This window comes from Protopterus annectens, chromosome 10.part0 (assembly GCF_019279795.1).
Source record: "Protopterus annectens isolate FY-2018-M chromosome 10.part0, PAN1.0, whole genome shotgun sequence".
Lineage (NCBI taxonomy): Eukaryota > Metazoa > Chordata > Ceratodontiformes > Protopteridae > Protopterus > Protopterus annectens.
Window position 1 is genome coordinate 1448486241 of NC_056744.1, and position 21275 is coordinate 1448507515.

The 21275-nt window shown below is 42.7% G+C and overlaps 1 protein-coding gene across 1 annotated transcript in view; it reads left to right on the forward strand.

Moving 5' to 3' along the window:
• The window catches only part of NRDC (nardilysin convertase), an 853803-nt gene that overhangs the window by 346929 nt on the left and 485599 nt on the right, over positions 1–21275 (forward strand). The window contains exons 22-23 of the mRNA XM_044086887.1: positions 1243–1370; positions 16979–17141. Of these exons, the coding sequence (XP_043942822.1) occupies positions 1243–1370; positions 16979–17141 (291 nt within the window). The remainder of the gene's footprint in view (positions 1–1242; positions 1371–16978; positions 17142–21275) is intronic.

Sequence of the window (21275 nt, forward strand, 5' to 3'; positions counted from 1 at the left end):
ATTCACAATTCCACTACCTTCACTGTAATATACAGCCCAGTAGTGACCACTAAGGTTAACTTCAAACATGCTTTACTTATTTTATTACCTGTAAACTTCTTGCTTTAGAGACACAACTTTATTTAATCTGCTAGTCAAGGTAATTTTGAACAAGGTAGGATTCAAGCTGTACTTAGAATACATAACCTGTATGGAGTCTGTTATATTTTGATAATTATATTTGTTTTGTCTTATGGCATGTACAAGCTTGTCTGATTGTACCACTGTATGTAATTGTCTCTGGCAGCTGGCTCAAGTAGTGGCTGAAAGGGGTTATGTACCAACCAACTCATCTGGTTAACAGACCACTATACAAGTAATGTGTTTGTAAATCAAGTTTTGTAGTTTAACAGTATTCAATGTATATAAATTTGTAAGATTCCTTTTTTAATGGATACCACACTCAAAGAATAGACTAATTTGATTGCAGATTATTAGTAAAGAGTAAATTAACTAAACCAAGCTATTAGTTATTGCAAGTGTGTGTTTGGAGGAGGAAGGGGCATTGGTCTGTTTCTGTAGAGTTCAGCATATATTTTCTTTTAGGCTTGGGAAATACAGAAATCCTTTTGTTTATATTTAGGAGAAGCTCATAATTTCTCTTGAGTTGGAAAAATACTTGCTTTGACAGTCTGGCAATCATTGTTCTTTTTACCCAGGGAAATGTTGGAAAAGTCCTAAGGAGATTAACCTCTAATTTAATTATTGAAGACTCATTGCTGGTGTGTTCTCTTGTTGATGTGGATATTCAGAAAGAATATAAGGACTTGCTGGCAGAAATGTCTTCAAACAGGTTGTTAGGGTGTGTTCCATTCTTTTTCATTGTAATGGTCCAGCTTGCAACTCCTCAATTTGATGTTTCCCATAGTGATAGTGAATGCTAATAACTGCCATGTTTTGCATTCAGGCTATTTTTTCAGTATAACATCACATTAAGCAGCAACACATTCACTAATAAGATGATTCATCATTTTGTTTTTTTGCAATTCATGACACTGAACCCACGGATAAGGTTTGACTTGCTGTTACCCTTACAGAGAGATGCTTGTCAGAAAAATGGGCATTTTTACTGTTACAAACTTTAAATAGTTGTGTTTTACAGTATTTTGTAATACTGTGTCCCAGAAATGGTTTTGGAATAAAGGCTACATGTGGGTTGTTACCCTTTATTTTAACTTGCCTGCTTTTTTTCTTGTTCCTTAGCTGCTGTTCCAGCTTATTATTGATTACCTAGCAGATTTCACAGTCACTCCAGATGTGTATGGGATGATCACAGAACAGCTGAAGAAAACGTACTTTAACCTTCTTATCAAACCCGAAAAACTGGGCAAGTGAGTATGGAGGACATTCTTGTTTGTAGTTGCCACTTTGTTCACATTAGTATCTCCTTGTACTACTGAAAAGATGCATGTGCTTTAACCTGTTTGGTTTGGAGTACTTCTGATGTATAGCCTAGGCAGTGTCATGATGTTAGAATACCCCAGAGGTACTGGATTCAGTCATGTACTAATAGGAAAGCAAGTATGGACTGCAGATGTGTTGGGTGGAGAGCACATGCTTCTCACTGACTATGAAAACTGAAAAGCTACTCCTATGCCATAGCTAAACTATGGAACAACGTACTAAATTATATTACCAGTATAGACAACCTGAAAAGTTCAAACTCACACTAAAAAACAACCTGTACAATTCCTGGACCTGCCTTTGCCCAATCTAACATCCTTTCCTACCTTCCTATGACTTATTTCCCCTCTCTCCTCTCATCCTTCCACCTACCCTCCAGCATCCTACAAACTTCATTCTTCTTTGCTCATCGTTCAGTCCCTTACAACTTATAAATATGCCATCCACTAGCAGCTTTCTGCCATTTGTCTTCTAAACTACTTACAACACATTCCATAATCTACCTTGTAGCATACCTCTCCTTCAATTTTTACTACTACTATTACCCTTAATTTTTTTGTGTTTTGTTGTTACCTTTTCCTGTTCAAATCCATAAAAATGGTCTGTTTCTGTTTTAATGACTATTATATAATGTGCAAAATTATCCAAATGTAAAATTATGTACATTTTTCTCTACTACCTGATGTTGCCTCTAAAACTATGTAATGATGTCTTGAATTTTTGATGATATATTAATCCTGATGATCTATTTACTGCTGTTGTCATTAAATTACTGTTTGAGCTTTTCTCCCGGCCTCTGCTGAAAATGGGATTCTGACCCAGTTGGACTTCCTGGTCACCAAATGTCAATAAATAAATCTAAATAAATAATGTAGGTGGTGCATTTTTGTGAATTCTGTGATCTGCATAATGGAAGAAAATTATATTTTGTTCTTGTAGTTTCTTTATTCTAATGTAGTCTATTTTTGATATAGGGAGTATCGTCCCCTTGTAACATACAGTTAACTCTCATAGACTGCAAGTGAAAAGCAGAATTCTTGGGAGTTGGGTTTTGCACACATTTCTATTTTGTTTTTATCTGATAAACAGCTGCCCAGTTTCACATAATTCTTAAGCTTAACATTATAAACACAGTTATAAAAATTTTGGTGCATATTCATGCACGGTCACACACACATTTTTATGCATGTAATGTGTGTTTGTGTGTGTGATATGAAAAATGTATAGAGAAGGGATTTTCCTGACCCTGTTTGCTGGATTGCATGTAATCAACTTTTGCTATATTGTTTTCAGTATTGCTTTCAAAAAAGTTGTCCATTTGAGTAAGCCTTCTCATAATGGTCTGCAGTGCTGGCCATTCATTTATAAACCTCCTTTAGTTATGATTTCCACTTGCAAGCAAAGAGTTCATGGGCTGCCAGCCATTGTCCACTCTTATATCGCATAGAGTTTGAGGATCAAGATATTTTTGGCAAAAAGAATTATGCCTGCACCACTCTTAAGGTTCAAATCCCTGCACTGCTTTTGAACATGTTTCATCTTCAGATTTTCTTGGAGGAGAAAGCCTCTTGGAAACAATTTAATCTGATGTTGTTAATCTTCTTTCCATTCATCACTGATGGGTTTGGTTCCAAGCCCTCGGAACCGAGTCGGCCTAATACCAAGCTCGCATACACCAAAAACCCTCGAGCTAAGCTGCTACCCACAGTGCCCTTCTCCCAATTACCTCAGATCTCGTTTGCCGCACGGCCATATAGCAGTGTTTCACCAAGCTCTCCGGCTAAGTGTCATATTTTTTTTACAAATTTTAGTGTATTTTGAACCTTTTCTGATCTAAACTCTTTTTTTCTACCCTATTTCTTTATCTAGTTCTACCCTTCGGGTATTTCTTTTACCATCGTTGGCAACGCCCTCTCCTACCCTTGTCGTATCGTTTGATGCCATCGTTGGTATCTCTCTTTTTCTACTTCTTTTCTGTACTGTCTATCAGTAATTTGTTTGGTGCTTTTGTGTGTTGGATATGTCTGATAAAAAAGGGACTTCGGGGTTCAAACATTGCACTCCCTGCAATGGCAAACTCCCCAACCGTGACTTACACGATGATTGTGTGTATTGTCTGAGGGTTTCTCACCTCTCTGTGAAACCTCCTTGCCATATTTGTGTGAGTTTTAGTCAGCGGACGCTGAATGAGAGAAAAAACAAGCTTATCTTAAAAGGCCTGTTATCCTCACCTTACTCAGAGGCCGTTTCTATGTCGGAGGTCTCAACCCCTCCAGTGAAGGACAAAAATGTCCACATTCTGCTCCCTCTTCACCGGCTGGTGATAAGGGTAAGTCCCACAAACACAAGGCCTACAAGTCTTCTACGGAACACAAGATTGCTTATTTGGCTCTGAATATTCCGGTTGCTTCTTTTCTGAGCTCAGCTCCAGTTGCTTCTGTGGACATTGCAATAACCTCGACGTCGGTACCACCTTTGGCACCGACATCTACGGCACCACTACATAACTACAGTAACTACTATGGCTCCGACCTTATTGCCTTCGATAGTCTCGACACAGACTTCACCTCTCACCACACCGAAGTCTGTTCCAACGATCCCCTTGGAGCCAATAATAACTTCCACTCTGTGTTTCTTCAGCACAGAGTCCTTTCTCAGCACCATTAGTTCCTCTATTGCCTGTTTCCAAGTTAGAATCTTCTGTGCTGACAATTCAAACACCACGGACCCAGTACTCCCCTTCATTGGACCCATTCTTAGGCCAGGCTTATAGCCCTTTTCTGGACCGGCCTGACTCCCCTTCCGGAGTGTCTGTAAGGTCCACAGGGAGTTTGTCTGAATTCTATGTGGTGCGCCTGCTGGACCAGCTGTTGACAGCCAGAGGGATAACAAACATTCCTAAAACTCATCCCACTTCGGGGTTTGGGTCTAATGCTCCCAGGATTTCCCCTTATTCTCCTCCCTTGGATCCATCAGTTTCGAGGCCCATAGCTCCAATGTCCTTGGTGGGAACCCTTTCCGTGGCGCCGACAGTGATTCTCTCTGAGGCTCCGAGGCCTCCCCTTTGGATTTTGGTTCCTATGGAACTGTCCCTTCCTCAGTCTCATGGTTGGGGGGTGGAACCTTCGATTCCCAGCAAGATTCCAAGTTTTTTATCGGTTCCATCCTCAGATCTGGGGGCAACACCCGCCCCAATCTTGCTTGAGGCTCCATCCCCAGAAATGGGCCACACAGAGTTGGGTGTGACCCACGTTTCAAGATTGGCTTACTCTGTTCCGGGCTCCCATTCCTCTTTGGGTCAGCCAGCTTTCCAGGTGATGGAGAGGGTGCTTGCTTCTGGAAGCACTCTTCCTAAGTCAGATCTTCCCCTTGCTCCCTCTGAGCTACAGCTACCATGGGCCACCTCCCCAGGACACCGAGAGCACAAGCCTCAGGAAACCCCTGTCCAGGGTAATTTCCCTTCCGAGTCTTCTTCAGACATTCCCACTGAAGAATCCCCTCGGAAGAAGGCCTGTAAGAGGAAACATCTTGACTCTCCGGAGGAGTCTCACACAGAGGATACGGACTACGATGATGGGAAAGGGTCCCCATGGTCACCCCCTGACTGTCTTCTTCGGAGACATCCTGAAAATATTAAAACAGAGGGGTGGCTAAAAGCCCTCCAGTCCTTCATCAGAGGAAGCTGTCTTCCTGCAGGCTTTCTGCTCTCGGCCTTCTACTTCTTGGGTGACCACTTGTCGTGCAGCGTGCGTGGAAGAACCCTGATTTTATTGAGGCCATTCCCCAGAGACCGGACAAGATTCTTTCCCCACCAGAGGAGCATCCCCACTGGTCTAGAGGCTTGTCAGTAGACGCTGTGGTGGTGGCGGCGGCCATGAAAAAGGAACCTACGGAGGAAAGTCCTACTGTTCACCCACCCAACAGAGTCTCGGGTTGTGGACATACTAGGGAAGCAAATTTTTGCTTCAGCGACCTTTGCAGTCAGGTCTCTGAATTACTTGGCACATTTTATGAGGCCCCAAAGGAATCTGATCTACGAACTTTCTGGAGCCCTCATGGGTCAAATTTCTGACTGGGTATGTGACAAGGTTGCTTCTCAACTTACCACCCTTGAGTCTATCTCCAACTCGTCCATGAAATTGCTCTCCCCCGCAACCGAAGGAGCAGCTAGAGCTGCAAGTGCTGGCATAGTCATGAGACGCCATGCCTGGATGCGCATCTGTGACCTTGCGGACTCCTTCAATTCTTCCTTTTTGAACGCCCCTATCGAACCATCTGCCTTGTTTGGTTGTAAAGTGAAGGACACACTGGCCAGGAGCGAACAAGATGGAAAGACCTTGTCTGCCATTGGCCTACATTTTTCCAAACCTCAACATTCTTTTTCCAGGAACCAGAGGAGTGGCAAAATATGGTACAAAAAATCTCAAGGCCCTTTCCGCAACGCACGTGGTGAGGATTCCCTCAGAGGCAGAGGGGGTTCCAGTAGTGGAAGATGTCCCTGTAGGGGCAGAGGGGGTCCCCGAAACCAAGACTCCAGGGATTCCTTCTCCGGATGATCTTATCAATGCTCCTGAAACGTTGCCAGATTGCTTTCCTCTGGAAGCAGTCGGGGCTCATTTTTCTCTGCACCAAACTGAGTCGCACTCTATTACAAACGATTGGTGGGTGCAGAGAATAATCTCCAGACACTATTACATCCCTCTAATATCTCGCCCAAAACCTCCAAAGTACCTTCCCGATATTCCACCCAGTCAAAGGGAAGAAGTGGCTTCAGAGATAAGAAAGCTGTGTCAAAAAGAGTCATCCAACCAGTCTCCCCAGACCAATGTGGATCCGGTTTTTACTCCAGATTCTTTTTGGTGCCAAAAAAGACCAGGGACTGGAGACCCATTTTGGATCTCAGCCAACTAAAGTCAGTGGTTCAAACCAAATTCCGCGTGGTCACTATACAATCCATTCTCCCCTTTCTACGGGAGGATGTTTGGATGTGCTCGATAGACCTCTGGGATGTATATTATCACATCAAAATAGACAAACACTCCAGGAGTCTCCTTTTCTTCCGACTAGGGGCCAATCATTACCAGTTCAAAGCCCTGCCATTCAGTCTCTCGATGCCCCCCCCAGAGTGTTCACGAAATGCCTAGCAGTAGTGATAGCTCATCTGAGATTTCAGGGATTCCAAGTGTTTCCATGTTTAGATGATTGGCTCCTCTCTGCCCCCACCAAGCACCTACTGACCATGGCCCCACCTCTACACTCTCACTAGCAGAGTTTCTAGGCATCACAGTCCATTGGGAAAAATCCAATCTTCATCCTACCCAACAGCTGGAATTTATAGGAGCAGTATTCAGTACTCGAACAAGCCTGGTTTCTCTTCCACCTCACAGGCTTCAGAGGTTAAGATTACAGGTACAAGTGATACTGTGTCAAAGAAAGTTGTCAGCAAGAGACCTTCTCCAGGCTCTGGGGTCTATGGCTGCAGCCATTCCGATTGTTCTTCTAGCAAGATTACATATGAGACTGTTACAATGGCTCCTTTTGTCCCAGTGGTTGGCAAATCTTCACCCTCTAAACTCACAGATCCTCATCACCAATTCCTGGATCATCTTTGGTGGATGAGGATAGATAAAATTCTTTGGTGTCGCCCCTTCCAGACCCCTCAACCCAACGCCACTGTGACCATGGACGCTTCCCTGATAGGGTGGGGGGCCACTTTCAGGGAAAGACAGTCCAAGGCACAAGGTTCAGCTTGGAGGCCAACTTGCATATCAGTGTTCTGGAGTTGAGAATGGTGCTGTTGGCGTTGCAGGCACTACATCTGCTCCTTTCGTCGAAAACTATTGCGATCCATTCAGACAATATGTCAGTAGTCTGGTACATAAACAAGGAGGGACCAAATCCTACCCCCTGTGTCGAGAGGCCATGAGAATTTGGCATTGGGCAGTAGCGTCCAACTGCTTTCTTATAGCAACGCATATCCCGGGGAGCTCCAGCGTGATTGAGGACAGGCTGAGCAGATGCATCCTCCTTCCATATGCGTGGTGTCTCCATCCAAATGTGACAGCAGAAATTTTCAGCCATTGGGGGTAGCCTTGCTACGATCTTTTTGCTTCCCTCTCAAACAACAAATGCAGCAGCTTCTTTGCCCTTTTTCCCCCAGTGGGGGAGCCACCGAGAGAAGCTTTGACTCATGATTAGCCCACAGGTCTCCTCTATGCTTATCCTCCAATTCCCTTGATACCTCTATTTTTAAAGAAAGCAATTCAGTTGAGATGCAAGGTGATCCTCATTGTGTGGTTCCCCTTTCTCCAGCCCCACCTATTACAATCTCCATGGATCCTGGACACTCGTTAGGACCTAATCTCTCACCCCCAAGGGTTGACTCCCCCAAATCTGTCCACTCTCAAGCTGACAGCTTGGTTTCTCCACTTCCGTTAGTCACCAGGCAGGAATCCCTCTCCTCACCTGTTCGTGATATTATTCTGGCCTCCCATAAACCATCCACCAGAAAACTCTACAGAGATAAGTGGAAACGGTTCGCTCTCTGGTTTATAAAACAGATGCTAGACCTCTTCTCAACTCCTGCATCTGTTATACTTCAATACCTTTCTGAGATTTTTGACAATGGAGCTTCATCTTCCACTATTAGAGTCCACTTGGCAACTATCTCCAATTTTCATAATGGTCTAGAAGGTGTTCCACTTATCTCCACCTGCATTGGCAAGACCTTTCTCAAAGGAGTTTTTCATAGCAGACCCCCCAGTCAGGCGGCCTGTAGAGACATGGAATCTTTCTCTGGTATTAGTCTCTTTCTTTACACCCTTTTGAGCCTGCTGCAAAATGTGACCTTAAATTTCTTTCAAGGAAATCTCTCTTAGGTGGTGGTCACATCAGCTAGACGGATATCAGTACTACAAGCCTTATGCATCCAGAGTCCGTATTTAATCTTTCATAAAGACAGAGTATCTCTTCGTACTAATCCTTTTCTTCCCAAAGTAATTTCTGATTTCTCGGTCAACCAGTCCATTGAGCTCCCAGTGTTTTTCCCAAATTATTCCAATAAAGGAGAATACTGACTGCAGTCATTGGATGTTCATAGACAGTTACGTTTTTACTTGGATAGGACTAAATTTATCCGCAAGTCGAATCAACTTTTTATCTCCTTCTCTGGACCAAAAATGGGATGTGCCGTATCAAAAGTCACTTTATCAAAATGGCTCAGAGATTGTATTACTTTTTCTTACTCACAAGCAAATGAACCTAAACCTGTTAATAACAAAGCTCATTCAACGAAAGCCATTGCAACTTCTGTTGCTTTTCACTCCAGAGCTTCCATGGACATTTGCACAGCAGCTATTTGGGCTGAACCCCATACTTTCATCAGACATTACAAGTTGGACCTGGTCTCCAGGGGAAGAGTACCTTCAATGGTTCTCAGAATGTTCTTCCATAAGGGCCACCCAGGTTTTCAAGTAGCTTGGGATTCTGTCCCATCAGTGATGAATGGGAAGAAGATTAACAACATCCGATAAAGAAGTTATGTCTTACCATAATGTTCCATCTAAGTTGTTGATCTTCTTCCATTCATCACATCTCACCCGCCATCCCCCACTAAAGGCTCCTGGTGGATCTTACAGGTCCTTGTGGTGTTTTCAGGGTTTTTGCGCAGAAATGGCCTCTGCTTTTACTTCTATATGTTGCATGCAAACTCTATCTGAGGTAACTGGGAGAAGGGCATTGTGGGTAGCAGCTTAGCTCGAGAGTTTTTGATGTACGCGAGCTTGGTGTTAGGCTGACTCAGTTCCAAGGGCTAGGAACCGAACCCATCAGTGATGAATGGAAGATCAACAACACAGATGGAACGTTATGGTAAGACATAACTTTTTTTTTTGATTCACATAAGTAGAAAAGTGGTGAAAAACACCTTTAACTCCATATTTTGGTAAGATTTCATGCAGCCTGCTGTACCTAAATTGTGGCACTGAGCTATGTTGAGCTATTTTATATGCTTTCTTTACAAATATGGTATTTTTCAGGGTGCCTTCCCAGAGACCCATAAGGATGTCAGTCATCATTTAGTTTATGCCCTTGTAGCATAGCTCATCCTTGAAATATTTGCAGCTGTGCAGTAGATTCTGCACCCTTAATGTATGGCTACTCACTACCAGGCAGTGTCTGGCAGCCTAAACTTCAGAATAGCGAGTTCCAGAGTTGCGTGCGTGAGGCGAAAGGTAGCTCTTGTTGGAACTTGATCTTTCACTTAGTCTTTTCTGAGGAAAACTGTTGCATACATTTTTTTCTTAAGATAAATGACTACTAAATGTTTTTATTTTAAAAATGTGGTAATATTTCAGTCTACCTGCCTTCACAATATTCTGGTTGGGTTATTTTGCCCATTGCTGTGGGCTTCTCTATCTCTCACTTTTTTTGAATGGTAATTAAATATGTCCATAGACAAATCAGGGAAGTATGACTGGCTGTTGTTTAGTAAATGCAAATACAGTTTACCGCCGCTACCAGGTCTAAGAGTACCCTCCTTCATGAGCCTTGGTTGAGTTTATTCTTTCCACACTGGCAGTGACACATGAAGTTCCCTCTCTTGTGTGCACATATACACCCATTCATTGCACAGCATGACACTAGATATTTGAGAGCTAGTCCTATGAACTCACCTTTTCTTTCCACACTGGCACTTCAACTCACAATACTGATATTTTTGAATTTCTTCGACTTGCATGCCTTATACACCTGCTATGTTTGTCTGTTAGATTACAGTCAGGACCTATACCAGTATTGATTTTCTACTGGGGAGAGGATTGTCATAAAACACTACCATAAATTAGTGAATTGACCATGCCATTTATAGTCACTTGAAGGAGAAATTTCTGACTTACCTGCTGACCCAGAAGGCAGAAGTTGATGAGAACTTGTCTAGTAGAAACTAGCAGAAGTAGCCACCTTACACCCCAGACATAGACTGAGACATAGTCACTGGGACAGTGTAGCTCTTTGCAGGTTAGGTCAGTTAAACTGATCCTTCAGTCCCTGCAGGTAATGAGCTTGACCACAGGAGGCAAGGACTTTACCCTACAGCAATCCTTCACCATGATAGAAGGAAAGTGGGGACCAAGCATAGCTCACTCCAGGCTCCCACCTTGTGGGTGCCACCAAGTCCTGTCTTGTTTAATTGGAAGCTGCAGCTAGCCTCTGTGATTCCAAGAGCACCTTTTAACTTATCTCTTCACAAGTTAGAAGAAGTTTGGGCTGAGGGCTCTCCTTTTTAGAACTTCTTCACAGGACCAGCTGGGTCTTCTTGTCTTATAAAGAGTGAGAATATCTCAGGTCTTCCTATAAGAAATACCAGGGCCCATAGCTGAGGTCCTGGACAGTAAACTAATTCTTGATGTATGGTAGGAAGTAGAGTCGCTGGTGTGGGAGTGAATAATGTCTAAAGCCAGCAATGAACCCGGTGCAGACCACTCTTCACTTACCACCTCTGGTTAACCTATGACTGTATAGTTTCCAGTTGTAAGAGTGTACATGAGCTTACAGTTACAGCAGGGGTGTAGGATTCCCTTCCACCCAGGCTCCTCTGAGGAGCAAGAGGATCCAGAAGCCATTGTTTCTGACATTGAAAAGAATATTAAGTCCACTGCCCCCTTGCCTCCGTCTCCGTGACTCTTCCTTTGTTGTCCCTGTCAGGTTAATGAGTAGTTTGGCCTGGCTTCAACTATTCCATCCCTTAAGAAGCTCCAATTGGCACATCTATGGAAAACTCTAGGAGTCCTGGGTTGTCATCCTGTGGAGCCACTCCTTACGGATGCAATGTAGGCAGCCTGGAGACTCCCTAATGCAGCGTTATTGACATCCGACAAGGCTGTTTCCCTCTGTTAGAGATCATGTGAATGAGTCGAGCATATAGCCAAGGTGTCATCATGCAGACCGTTATGTGAGCTGCTTGGTGCAACATTAATTCACAAAGATCATAAGATATTGCTTTCCTTTCACCTGACAAGAGTTCATCGTTTTTGGACAGGTGCAGTAAAAGTGTACTCCTTTGTCATGTTGGGGCTCAGAGCCCTGAAAACTACCCTTCTCAGCTTTCAAAGTTCCATTAACATTTGGTAGGTCAGATAATGGAAAAGCTTCTGGACATCTCTGACTGTGGACTCAAGGAGGACCTTGTGAAGAGTCAGATGAGTACTTCCAAGCTGGGCTTCTGCATAGCTCACTGTAACTTTGATAATGCAGATGTGTTGACTGGGGCCACAGGACTAGGGATATACCTGCACAAGACAATGTGGCTAAATCATCCTTTCTCAAGGGAGAAGTCCAGAAACATCATCCTGTATTCTTTAACAGTGAAGTATTCTTCATTAAATTCACCCAGGACTTCACAGATTACATTAGGAGGAAGCAGATCCTCACCATTGTGGGGGTGAACGTATGATTCCCTTCATCTACCTTCAGTCTTTTCAAGCCTATGCAAGCCTGAACACAAAAGAAGCCTCATTGCCCCCTGAGGAAGGTGGGGTTAAGTATTGCACAATCCTTTATCTTCCAATGTAGGCTGTTGCCCAAGAGGCAGCCTAGCACCAAGATGGTACTATAACAAAGGACAAGTAGGGTCTAGACAGTGACATTCTTGGCCATATCGTGGTGCTTATCAGCTCTCCTGCAGAAAAAATTCCACTGGTAAACTATTTCATCCTGGTGGAACTCTTTGGACAGGCTCAAATGCTCCTTTTGTAAGGAGCTGCAGGGGTTGTCTGTTCATAAGAGGTGGAATTTTACTAATTTGTCTTGTTGGTTTCTGATGGAATAGATAGTCTTCATTCCATTCTGGACCACAGGAGCTGGATCCAGCAGAACCGGTATGCTCAGCTTTGGATGAATACCTTTCACGGACTCAAAATGTTTTGTTCCCATAAAGCATGTGTCTGGATTTAATATACACCTTTTGGTACATCGTCATGTAAAGTCCACACAGGTGATTCCTCCAGTTCAGTATGGGAGAGCATCTCCAAGTACAAACTGTCAGCCAGTTTGTTTTCTTCAGTACCCAGAATCTTCAGTAACATGTTGGCTTTTGTCTCGAGTCTTGTAGGGCAAGACTATCATGTCTTCCTCTACCAGGACACCTGTCATCTGGTAAGATTTCCATGACTCTTTCGAAACATTCCTGCATTGGGCAATTTCTTTGCTATAATGCCTGTAGAATAGCAGAAATAGAGAAGCTTTGGGGAGACTCTCTTTAACTCATAATCATAAAATAGCCTGTATGCACTCAGTACTGGATACTGTATTGTCTGTCACGGATACCCTTGGAGAGGCCCTAGAGATCATAACCTTAGCTGATGGGGTTAAGGCATATTATCAGTACTGTTCTGTGCCTCCTGAGCTTAAAGACTGACACAGTTACTATGGTGTCATTTGCACACCTGAGGATGTGAGTATCGCATTGGAATGTGACATTTAAGTGACTGCAAAACTACAGTTTTGCTTAGCCCAGAGGTGGTAGACCATTCCAACCAGCCTTTTGGGTGGATCACCTTTTATGCAAGCAAGCCTATTGCAGATTTTGATGAAACAAGCTTTTCTGTCAAGATGGCTAGTCCTTTTAGGCTCCCGCATAGTTCAGAATGTGGTCCCTTTTGTAGAGCAAATTCCATATTAACCAGCTGGATCTAAATTAACTTTTTAGCTTTGAAGGCCTTGGAGATAACGGTTACCAGGGCACATCCTCTTCTGGTCAGACAACCAGCCAATTATGTGGTTGTCTAAATAAGCAGAGACATAAATTTGTAATCCCTTTGCAGAGAGGCAATGCTTATTTGACATTACCCATTGACTATCGATATCTTTCTTTCAGCATTTCAGATTCCCAGGGAATTGGGTTAGCTGGCAGACTTTCAGTGTGTCACTGCAGGGATCTGGGAAGAAAAAATATAATCATTATTGTTGTCGTTCCCCCCCCCCAACCAGGAAGGGGCACAGTTTGATAATAAGGTCCCTGGTAACACAGGAAATTCTTTCCATATAGGCTAAGGCTGTATTCCATGGTTGAGGTAGTAACTGGTTGCACATGATGGCCTGATTTTTAATGTAGATCACCCAGTCCTATCTGTTGTACTATGCTGCTTTCTAAGACCATTGAAGCTCCCAACGTACCTTTCACTTAGAGGGCCTGTACCTACAAATAGAAGTGGTTCCATTTTGGGTTGAGTGGTACCCTGTACTTTACCAGTTGCCCAGTTAGTCTTGGCTTATCTCAGGGACGTGTTTGACTTGGGCTTTGGTTATTTTATGGCCATTATTGTGTGTGTGCTATCGCTGCATGTCATGACCTTGTGAACGGCAGGATTGTGGGCCAGCAGTGGTTGGTCAAGCAGCTGCTTGTAGAACTGCGGAATATCTGTCCTCTGGAGAACCTCACCCTCAATGAGACCTGACCTTCAAAGCTAATGGAATTACCCTTCCACCATGTCAGCTGGCTAGCTTGGTTGCATTGATGGTTGTTTCTTGAAAATGCTGTTTGTGGTAAACCATTAGAAACCAACGGCGAGAGGTTCCTTTATATCCTGGATTTGCATCAGTAGCCCAGATGTTACCAGCAGTCCAGCTGTAGGAGGTTAAGGTAACAGACAAGTTAGCCATCTCATTTACAACAGGGAGAGAAGGACTTTCACTTTCCAAGCGGTTTGCATTGTTTTTGGCATCAAACCGTTAATTGTCTATTGCCATTTGACATGGCCAAAGCTTTGCACACCAAATGAGTGGCTCCCTCCATTTTTACTTAAAGGATGTCCACTTCATTTGTAAGCATCTGTGCCGTGGCTACTGGGTTTTTGGTGCACATCTTCTAAAATAATTATTCTCATGACTTGGGCTCAAGGATTTGGGCTACATTTTTGAGATCAGTCTACCAGGACTCTGCTGTCTGAGCTCTGTGGATTTGCAGTTTGCTGGCTCCTTCCTCCCTGGTGGTAGCTGCTTGGGATTCAGCCTAGTTAAGGACCCTTTGAAGATGGTAGCCTTGTCGATCAGTTGATACCAGTAGCAGTAATCTATTATGTATAATACCAAGGATCCTCTGTGATGTCAGAAATGGCTTCCCGTCTTCTTGTGCACGCATGTTTTCTCCACCAGCCTCAGCTGTTCAAGTTCTCTGTTAAGTTGAGCAAATATATAATTGTATATTAATTGTTAAGAAATCTTTGCTTTTTTTTTTTTTTGGCTTTATAGGAAGGTTGGCATGAGGGCCAACTGACAATGACATGCTTCTATAGCTAGCAAGTTACATTACTATGTGCATAGGGTACAAGTGTACAGATGTTCCCAAATATGGCATTTTACAGAAGTACGTAAATGTGGGATTTTTTTAGAAAAAAGAGGCTTTATCCAACTTGGGATCCATCAAGGAAGGCCATGCCCTACATAATTTTATACAGTAATAACATTTCTACTATTAAAACTACCATACACTTGTAAAAACCTGCTTTGAAGATTCTACCATCCAGGTACTGTTGACCAGTTGGTGTGTGCCCTTTCTTTTGTTTAATTTTTGGTACCTTCTGCAAAAGCCCTCCAACTGTGACCTGGATCCCCACCTCAATCTTCAGGTTCATCATTTGCTGAACACCTGTTTAATTTGTCCCTTCATATCAGGGCCTGCAAATGGGACATTGAGTACAAGCAGCTGAAGGAAGGCAGCAGAGTGGAGAACAGGGCATCTCAGTATGGTGCCATCCTGTCAGAGGGCTTTTGATACGCCTGCTGAAGGGAGCCCCAACTGAGCAGAGCCTTGTGGCGTTACACTCATCACTGCATGTGGCACCACCTCCAGCCCCACTGTTGCCAAATGTATGGCAGTCCGCTTTCCAACAGTCTGTACTTTTCCTTAGTAATTTGAGCTACTGGAAACCATTTTCTAGAAAGGGAGCTTATATATTTTTTGTTCTAACTTCTTTCACAACATACAACAGAACTGTGAAGAGGCTCATTGGTAAGCCTCACAACTCTTGAGCTATGTGGATTCTTCATATTCTTCTCATGACTATATGAATTTTTTCCCCAGGGTACTCCAGTTTCTTCCCTTTGAAAGCTGTTTCATATAGTAGTTCCTGATTAAAATCAGGAGCGTTCTATTTACCTGCTTTCTAGATCGCTACAGCAGGATAATTTCCAGAACTCCTTCCTGTTAACTCTGCAGTTACTTCATTGGTTTGTAAAATGTACTGCTGAACCTGTTTTGTAGAAGACTTTTTATTGCAGCAGGTTTTCCCCTTGCTTTATGACAGTGTGCAGCAGTTTTTGACTGAATGGCAATCACTATGTACTGTTTAGCTACAGTAAAGACGGTGAATTGTGTAAGTGTTTCTCAGTGGCATTTATGCAGCTTGGGTATTCAAAAAAGTAATTTCCATATGCCTTGAAGACTCAGTTAGTTTGAGCAACCTTTTCACTTGTTAATGTTCACAGGCTAGGAAAGGGGTCTGTGGTGATGGAAGTTTGATGCCTGTCTGGCCAGACTATTATGTTCCAGTGCTTTGGCAACTGGTAGATTGATGATGAAAAAAAGAAGTGCAGTATGACTGGCTTATTACTTTATGTTCAATTTATGGTACTGAAAAAGCCCATCTTAGTCCTTTTAATTCTTCCTGCACACTCATTGTTGTCTGAATATTTTGTCTTTATTAGGCTCAGTTCCCTCCGTTGTTTTGTCAGCCTTTTAAGCCCTGACCATGTTCACATGCTCACAAGGGCAAGGGTAGATATATGAACAAGTTAGAGTAGACAGCAACATGTTTTTGGGATGTGGGAGGAAACCGCAGCACCTGGAGAAAACAAATGTGGACTCCAGGAGAATAGGCAAATTCTGCACAGTAAGTAGAGGTCAGGCTTGAACCTTGAGCTGTAGAAATATAATTAATGGTTGAACCATTATGCTGCCACTTTAAATCCAGAGAGGGGCAGGATTTCACATGGCTGTTACTGCACAGTCCCCTTTCCTACACAGGATAAATACCTTCCTTCAGCAATTCCACTCTAATCAGTTCTTTAGGATTGAAATCTTGCTGACTCACACTCTTTAACGATGGTGGGTTACTTAATTTGTCCATTCCTCCTTTTTAAATGACATAGAGGAAAGTCTTTTTTTAATACTTTGGTAGTTTTTTTCAGTCCTCTGATTAAACATCTTACTGGACTATGTAAGGAGTAACAAGATGGGATGATCGACATTATTCCTCCATTTTTATCTGTGCTGATTGGAGATGATTGGCAGACATTTTGATAATAGGTTGGCTTTCCTAAGTATAAAAACTCTGCCAAATAGAGCCGTCTAGTAATAGAAGTTGAATGCAGAGCCCTTTTGATAGAAGTGCCTTCAGAGAGTTCAAGGTGTGGTAGGTGGCTGTATAACTAGATTTTTTTTGATTGCTGATTTTTGAACATACCCTAATGTGGGACAAATAACTTGTTTTTCTGGATACATACATCAGTAATAATATAAACCTTATGTTTTTATTTGCAGGGATGTGCGTTTGATGATCCTTGAACACTCCCGTTGGTCTTTGGTAGAGAAATACAAGGCTTTGATGAATAATCCCACCATGGAATCTTTGCTTTCTTTTGTCAACAGTTTCAAGAGTGACCTGTTTGTGGAGGGATTGGTACAAGGCAACTTCACATGCAAAGTAAGTACCAGGCAGACTGTAGACTGTATTTCTGTGTTTAGCTTATTGCATGTATAGACAATGGCATGTATCCATACACACACATGCACGCACACACACACGCACATGCGCACACAGACATTGGGGATTGAAGTAATGGCTGAGGTGTGTACCTCAGACAACAAGGTGTGATTCTTCCCTCTGAGAGGAAATTGGCTAGGCTTAAAATGGCCCACAAGGGCTGCTAGCCTAGTACTTACGTATGGGAGCACACACACACACACACACACACACACACACACACACACACACACACACACACACACACACGTCAGTGCTTTCTTGTTCGTACTTGTCCTAACAAGTTTCACTGAAGCAGATACATGACTTAAGTGCACCACAGAGCATAACTCCAACTGCCCCACTGATGCAGGGGCATGCTGTCCATCAGTGCCATCAGCAGCTTGTCATTAGAGAGTTGGCTGAGAAGGGAGAACAGAAAGCACTAGCTTTCTTTCCTTGGGGTGGAAAGTCGAGGACACAGAGCCTATCGCAGGTTCACCTTCTAGCAGTGGCTGAAGGTTAGTCCTAAGCAGAGAGCTCTTAAAACAGAAAACGCTAGTGACTGAACAGAGGTTCTTACATATGAAAGCATGATGCTGTATATCATGTTGGTACTAGGAAAAAGATTAAGAAGTACAAAAAAGTCTGCCAACTCCGGTGGCAGGGATAATTGAGCCCCAACTTTGACCCAGGTGACCAGGGTTTGATTAGTGATTTGGTCACTTGTAACAGTTATGGCCCACTTTTTCCTGGATGGAGAGCTTGGATGGATGTTGGGCGGATGGTTAAGAGCACATGTTCAGGTGATGATACCGAGGCTGTTCCAAGAACTGGTGTTGATGTAGGTGGGGACTCACTTTGTCTACCACATGGCAAAACAGTGGAACTCCATCCACCAAATAAATGCACCAAAGTCCTTCAAACAAGATGCAAAATCCTCCCTTCTTGATCTCCATAGGTTAAGAAGATGAGAGAAGCAAAAGGACTTAAGTATTGAAGCTGATTGTCTTGCAATCGTATTATAAGTAACATGATTGGATTATTCAGTAAGATCTGAAGAAGGCTACAGCTGAAAATGCTAATCCTTTGCTTACTATTCAGTATGATGTTTTACCTTATTTGTTTTTATTAAACTAAGTTTTAGCCTTTTGTGAAGTTCGTGGTTCTTAAAGTCCGTGGTGGTGTGTCCTTTTGTGTTTTCTGCAGTCCCTTCTTGACACTTGGTAATATCACTGTTCTGAACCACCCTATTAGCTCCTCCCTCTCCTTCCACCTCTCCCCACGCAATAGCATACTGCTACCACCAACTACAGCACATCTGTTGTGCAGATTAATTTCTTCTAAACTAACCATCATCAGAATGCTCTCTGGATACGTCACTAACCTTCTCAAGATCTCCATCTACTTCCTACTCCAAATGCATATCTCTGGCCACCACATACCTCCCCCTGCATCTTTTGTGCCTTATATTCCTCACTAAATTATCACTCACTGAACTTCATCTCTGTTTCGTCTCTCAGATGGTTTTTCTTCTGTATTCCCTACTCAAGGCTTTCCTTCCCACTTCACAGTGATGTATCACTCTCTTCATTCCTTCACACCTGTCAGGCCAACCTGAGCAACCAACAATCAGTACCCCTTCACTGCCTGACTATCTCCAGCTTTCCTTTAAAGTACATGTATTGTACAGTGCAACAACCAAAACTGTCTTTGTATCATTTTTATAAAATGTTCTCTTCAATGTATTTGTGTGGAACAGTGCAGTTAACTCATTGTTTAACTCTTGATATGTCTCTGTTATGACCTTATAAATGCTTTTGCACCTTTACTAGCCACTCAAATAACAGTACCCCCATATCACCTGAAGCCCAGACAAAACTACTAGGTATTACTATTGATAACAAGCTCAAATTTGATGTGCACATTAATCTGGCCATTAAAAATACTAACAAAAAGCTAGGTAGCCTCTACAAACATAAAGCATTCCTGACCCATAATGCTAGAACTACAATTGCACGTACACACCTTCTCTCAACACTACTTTATGCCTCACCCATCTTGATTAACTTATCCAAAACAGAAATCAATAAAATGACAACCTGCTATAATCAGATAGCCACATTTGCCAACAACAACTCCTACAGAACACATCACTGCCTAAACCTAAAGCAATTGGGCTGGCTTGAACTACCTAACTTACTTATTTATAGTCAGCTGGTTACTACTCACAAGCTACTCTATCAACAAAATATATCACCTTCACTGGCTAACATTATCCAACAATATTCCTGTCCTAGGCAACTCCGCTCAACTGACAAATTACAGTTAGCTGTTACTAGATCCATGACTCCCTTTACTCTTCTTATGTGGCCAAAATCTGGAACTCCCTGCCTATATCCATATGCCTGATAGCTTTTTTAAATGCAGGTAGGGAGGTTATCTACAACTACCTCAGCAACAAATGGCTATGTCTCTGTTCAACTCAAGACTAATACCTGATCCACTCCAGTACTGTTGTAGCTATTGTCCGAAACTAGAGTCCTGTCTGTTACCTGCATATAAATGTATACCACATCAGAGGAATGATGACATACATGTAACTGTGTTAGTATGAACAATGTAATACTGTTTATTGACTATTGTAACTGTATCTGTCTGTAGTTTATACCTATAAGTGTCAACAACTAGATACCGTAATGGATCTAGGTGAAATATGTACCCAGGTTTGTCTGTATGTTCTGTATAATTGTCTCTTTGGAGCTTTGCTCCCCAGGCCTCCACTGAAAATGGACATGTCTCCATCTGGACTATCCCGGTTAACAAATGTAAAATAAAATAAATAATAGATTTGTGTGTTATAATAAGTTTATGTATGTAACCATGGCGCTTCCACCCTCCGACATTCTTCAACTGAAAAGGGGATCGAATTCCCACTCAGACATTTTCCATAGACAAATGTAAGTAAATAAATAAGTATTGGGTTGGGGGAAAAAAATTAAAAAACCCACTGCAGCTCTTTAGCTGGCCCATCTCACCTTAGGGGTGTGATGGAAAGAATGAATGTGTCGATCCTACCCGAGGCAGAGGCCATACAGGCAAAGAGGCCATACATGTATAGGGCTCTCCCATTAGGAAGAGCCTTCCATTGTACAAGTTAAACTGGGGTGGAGCTGCAGTATGTGAATCATTGAGGATGTGAATATTGGGGAGCTGTCTTTTGAGGATCCCTGAAGTCATTGGTATGAAAAAAAAAATTCTGCCCATCTACAGTATAATGGGCTTTGTGATTACTCAGTAGCTGACACACCCCTTCCCCACTATCCTTAAGTATAGGTTACTTGAAAACAAATCCAGACTTTACAGTGGACAGATTGTATCTTAGTCTGTAGGGGACAGCCTTGTTGAATTCTGAACTGTAAGGTACATCAGCAAGGTCACACCTTTAAAATTAAGTGGCTAAACGAAGGGTGAAGGAGACTAAAGGTGGTATTGGAAAGAGTGAACATAGGGTGAAAGGCACAAGTGATAGCTGGGAAAATAATAAGCAGGAAAATGTAAGAAAGGAATCATGGGATGGAGAGTACTGCTGTGCGATTTTAGAAGCGTATGGAATAAGATGAGGGCAGTGTACATGATCTTGGGTGAAGGGGAGAGTCACATAATCGTTATTACTGGGACTTGAGCCAATGAAAAGCAAAGATGCGACTTAGCAATACCCGGATCTAGTTTGTGTGCCCTTTTGTAGTATAATTAATTTGTACAATTTTGGGTTGGTGCCAAACAAATGGAAAAACAGAGATTTGAATCATGGGCATCTGTAAAAATGTCTGTATTGTAAATCTATACACAGGGTGATCTGGCATTGTTCAAAAGTCTTGAACTGTTTTTTGACTGATGAGGACCTGATCTTAGACCTGTTGTGATCAGCACAGGAGCCACATAAGATATACAACCTTTACAGTACCCTTGAGGTACTGGGTATTGGCACAAACTGTCCCATGCTTACAGACTTGGGAGCATGGCCACACCTTCCTGCAGCACGTCACATGTTCCTTCAAGTCCCTTATCTTAGATTGTGGTGGGCATTGGGAA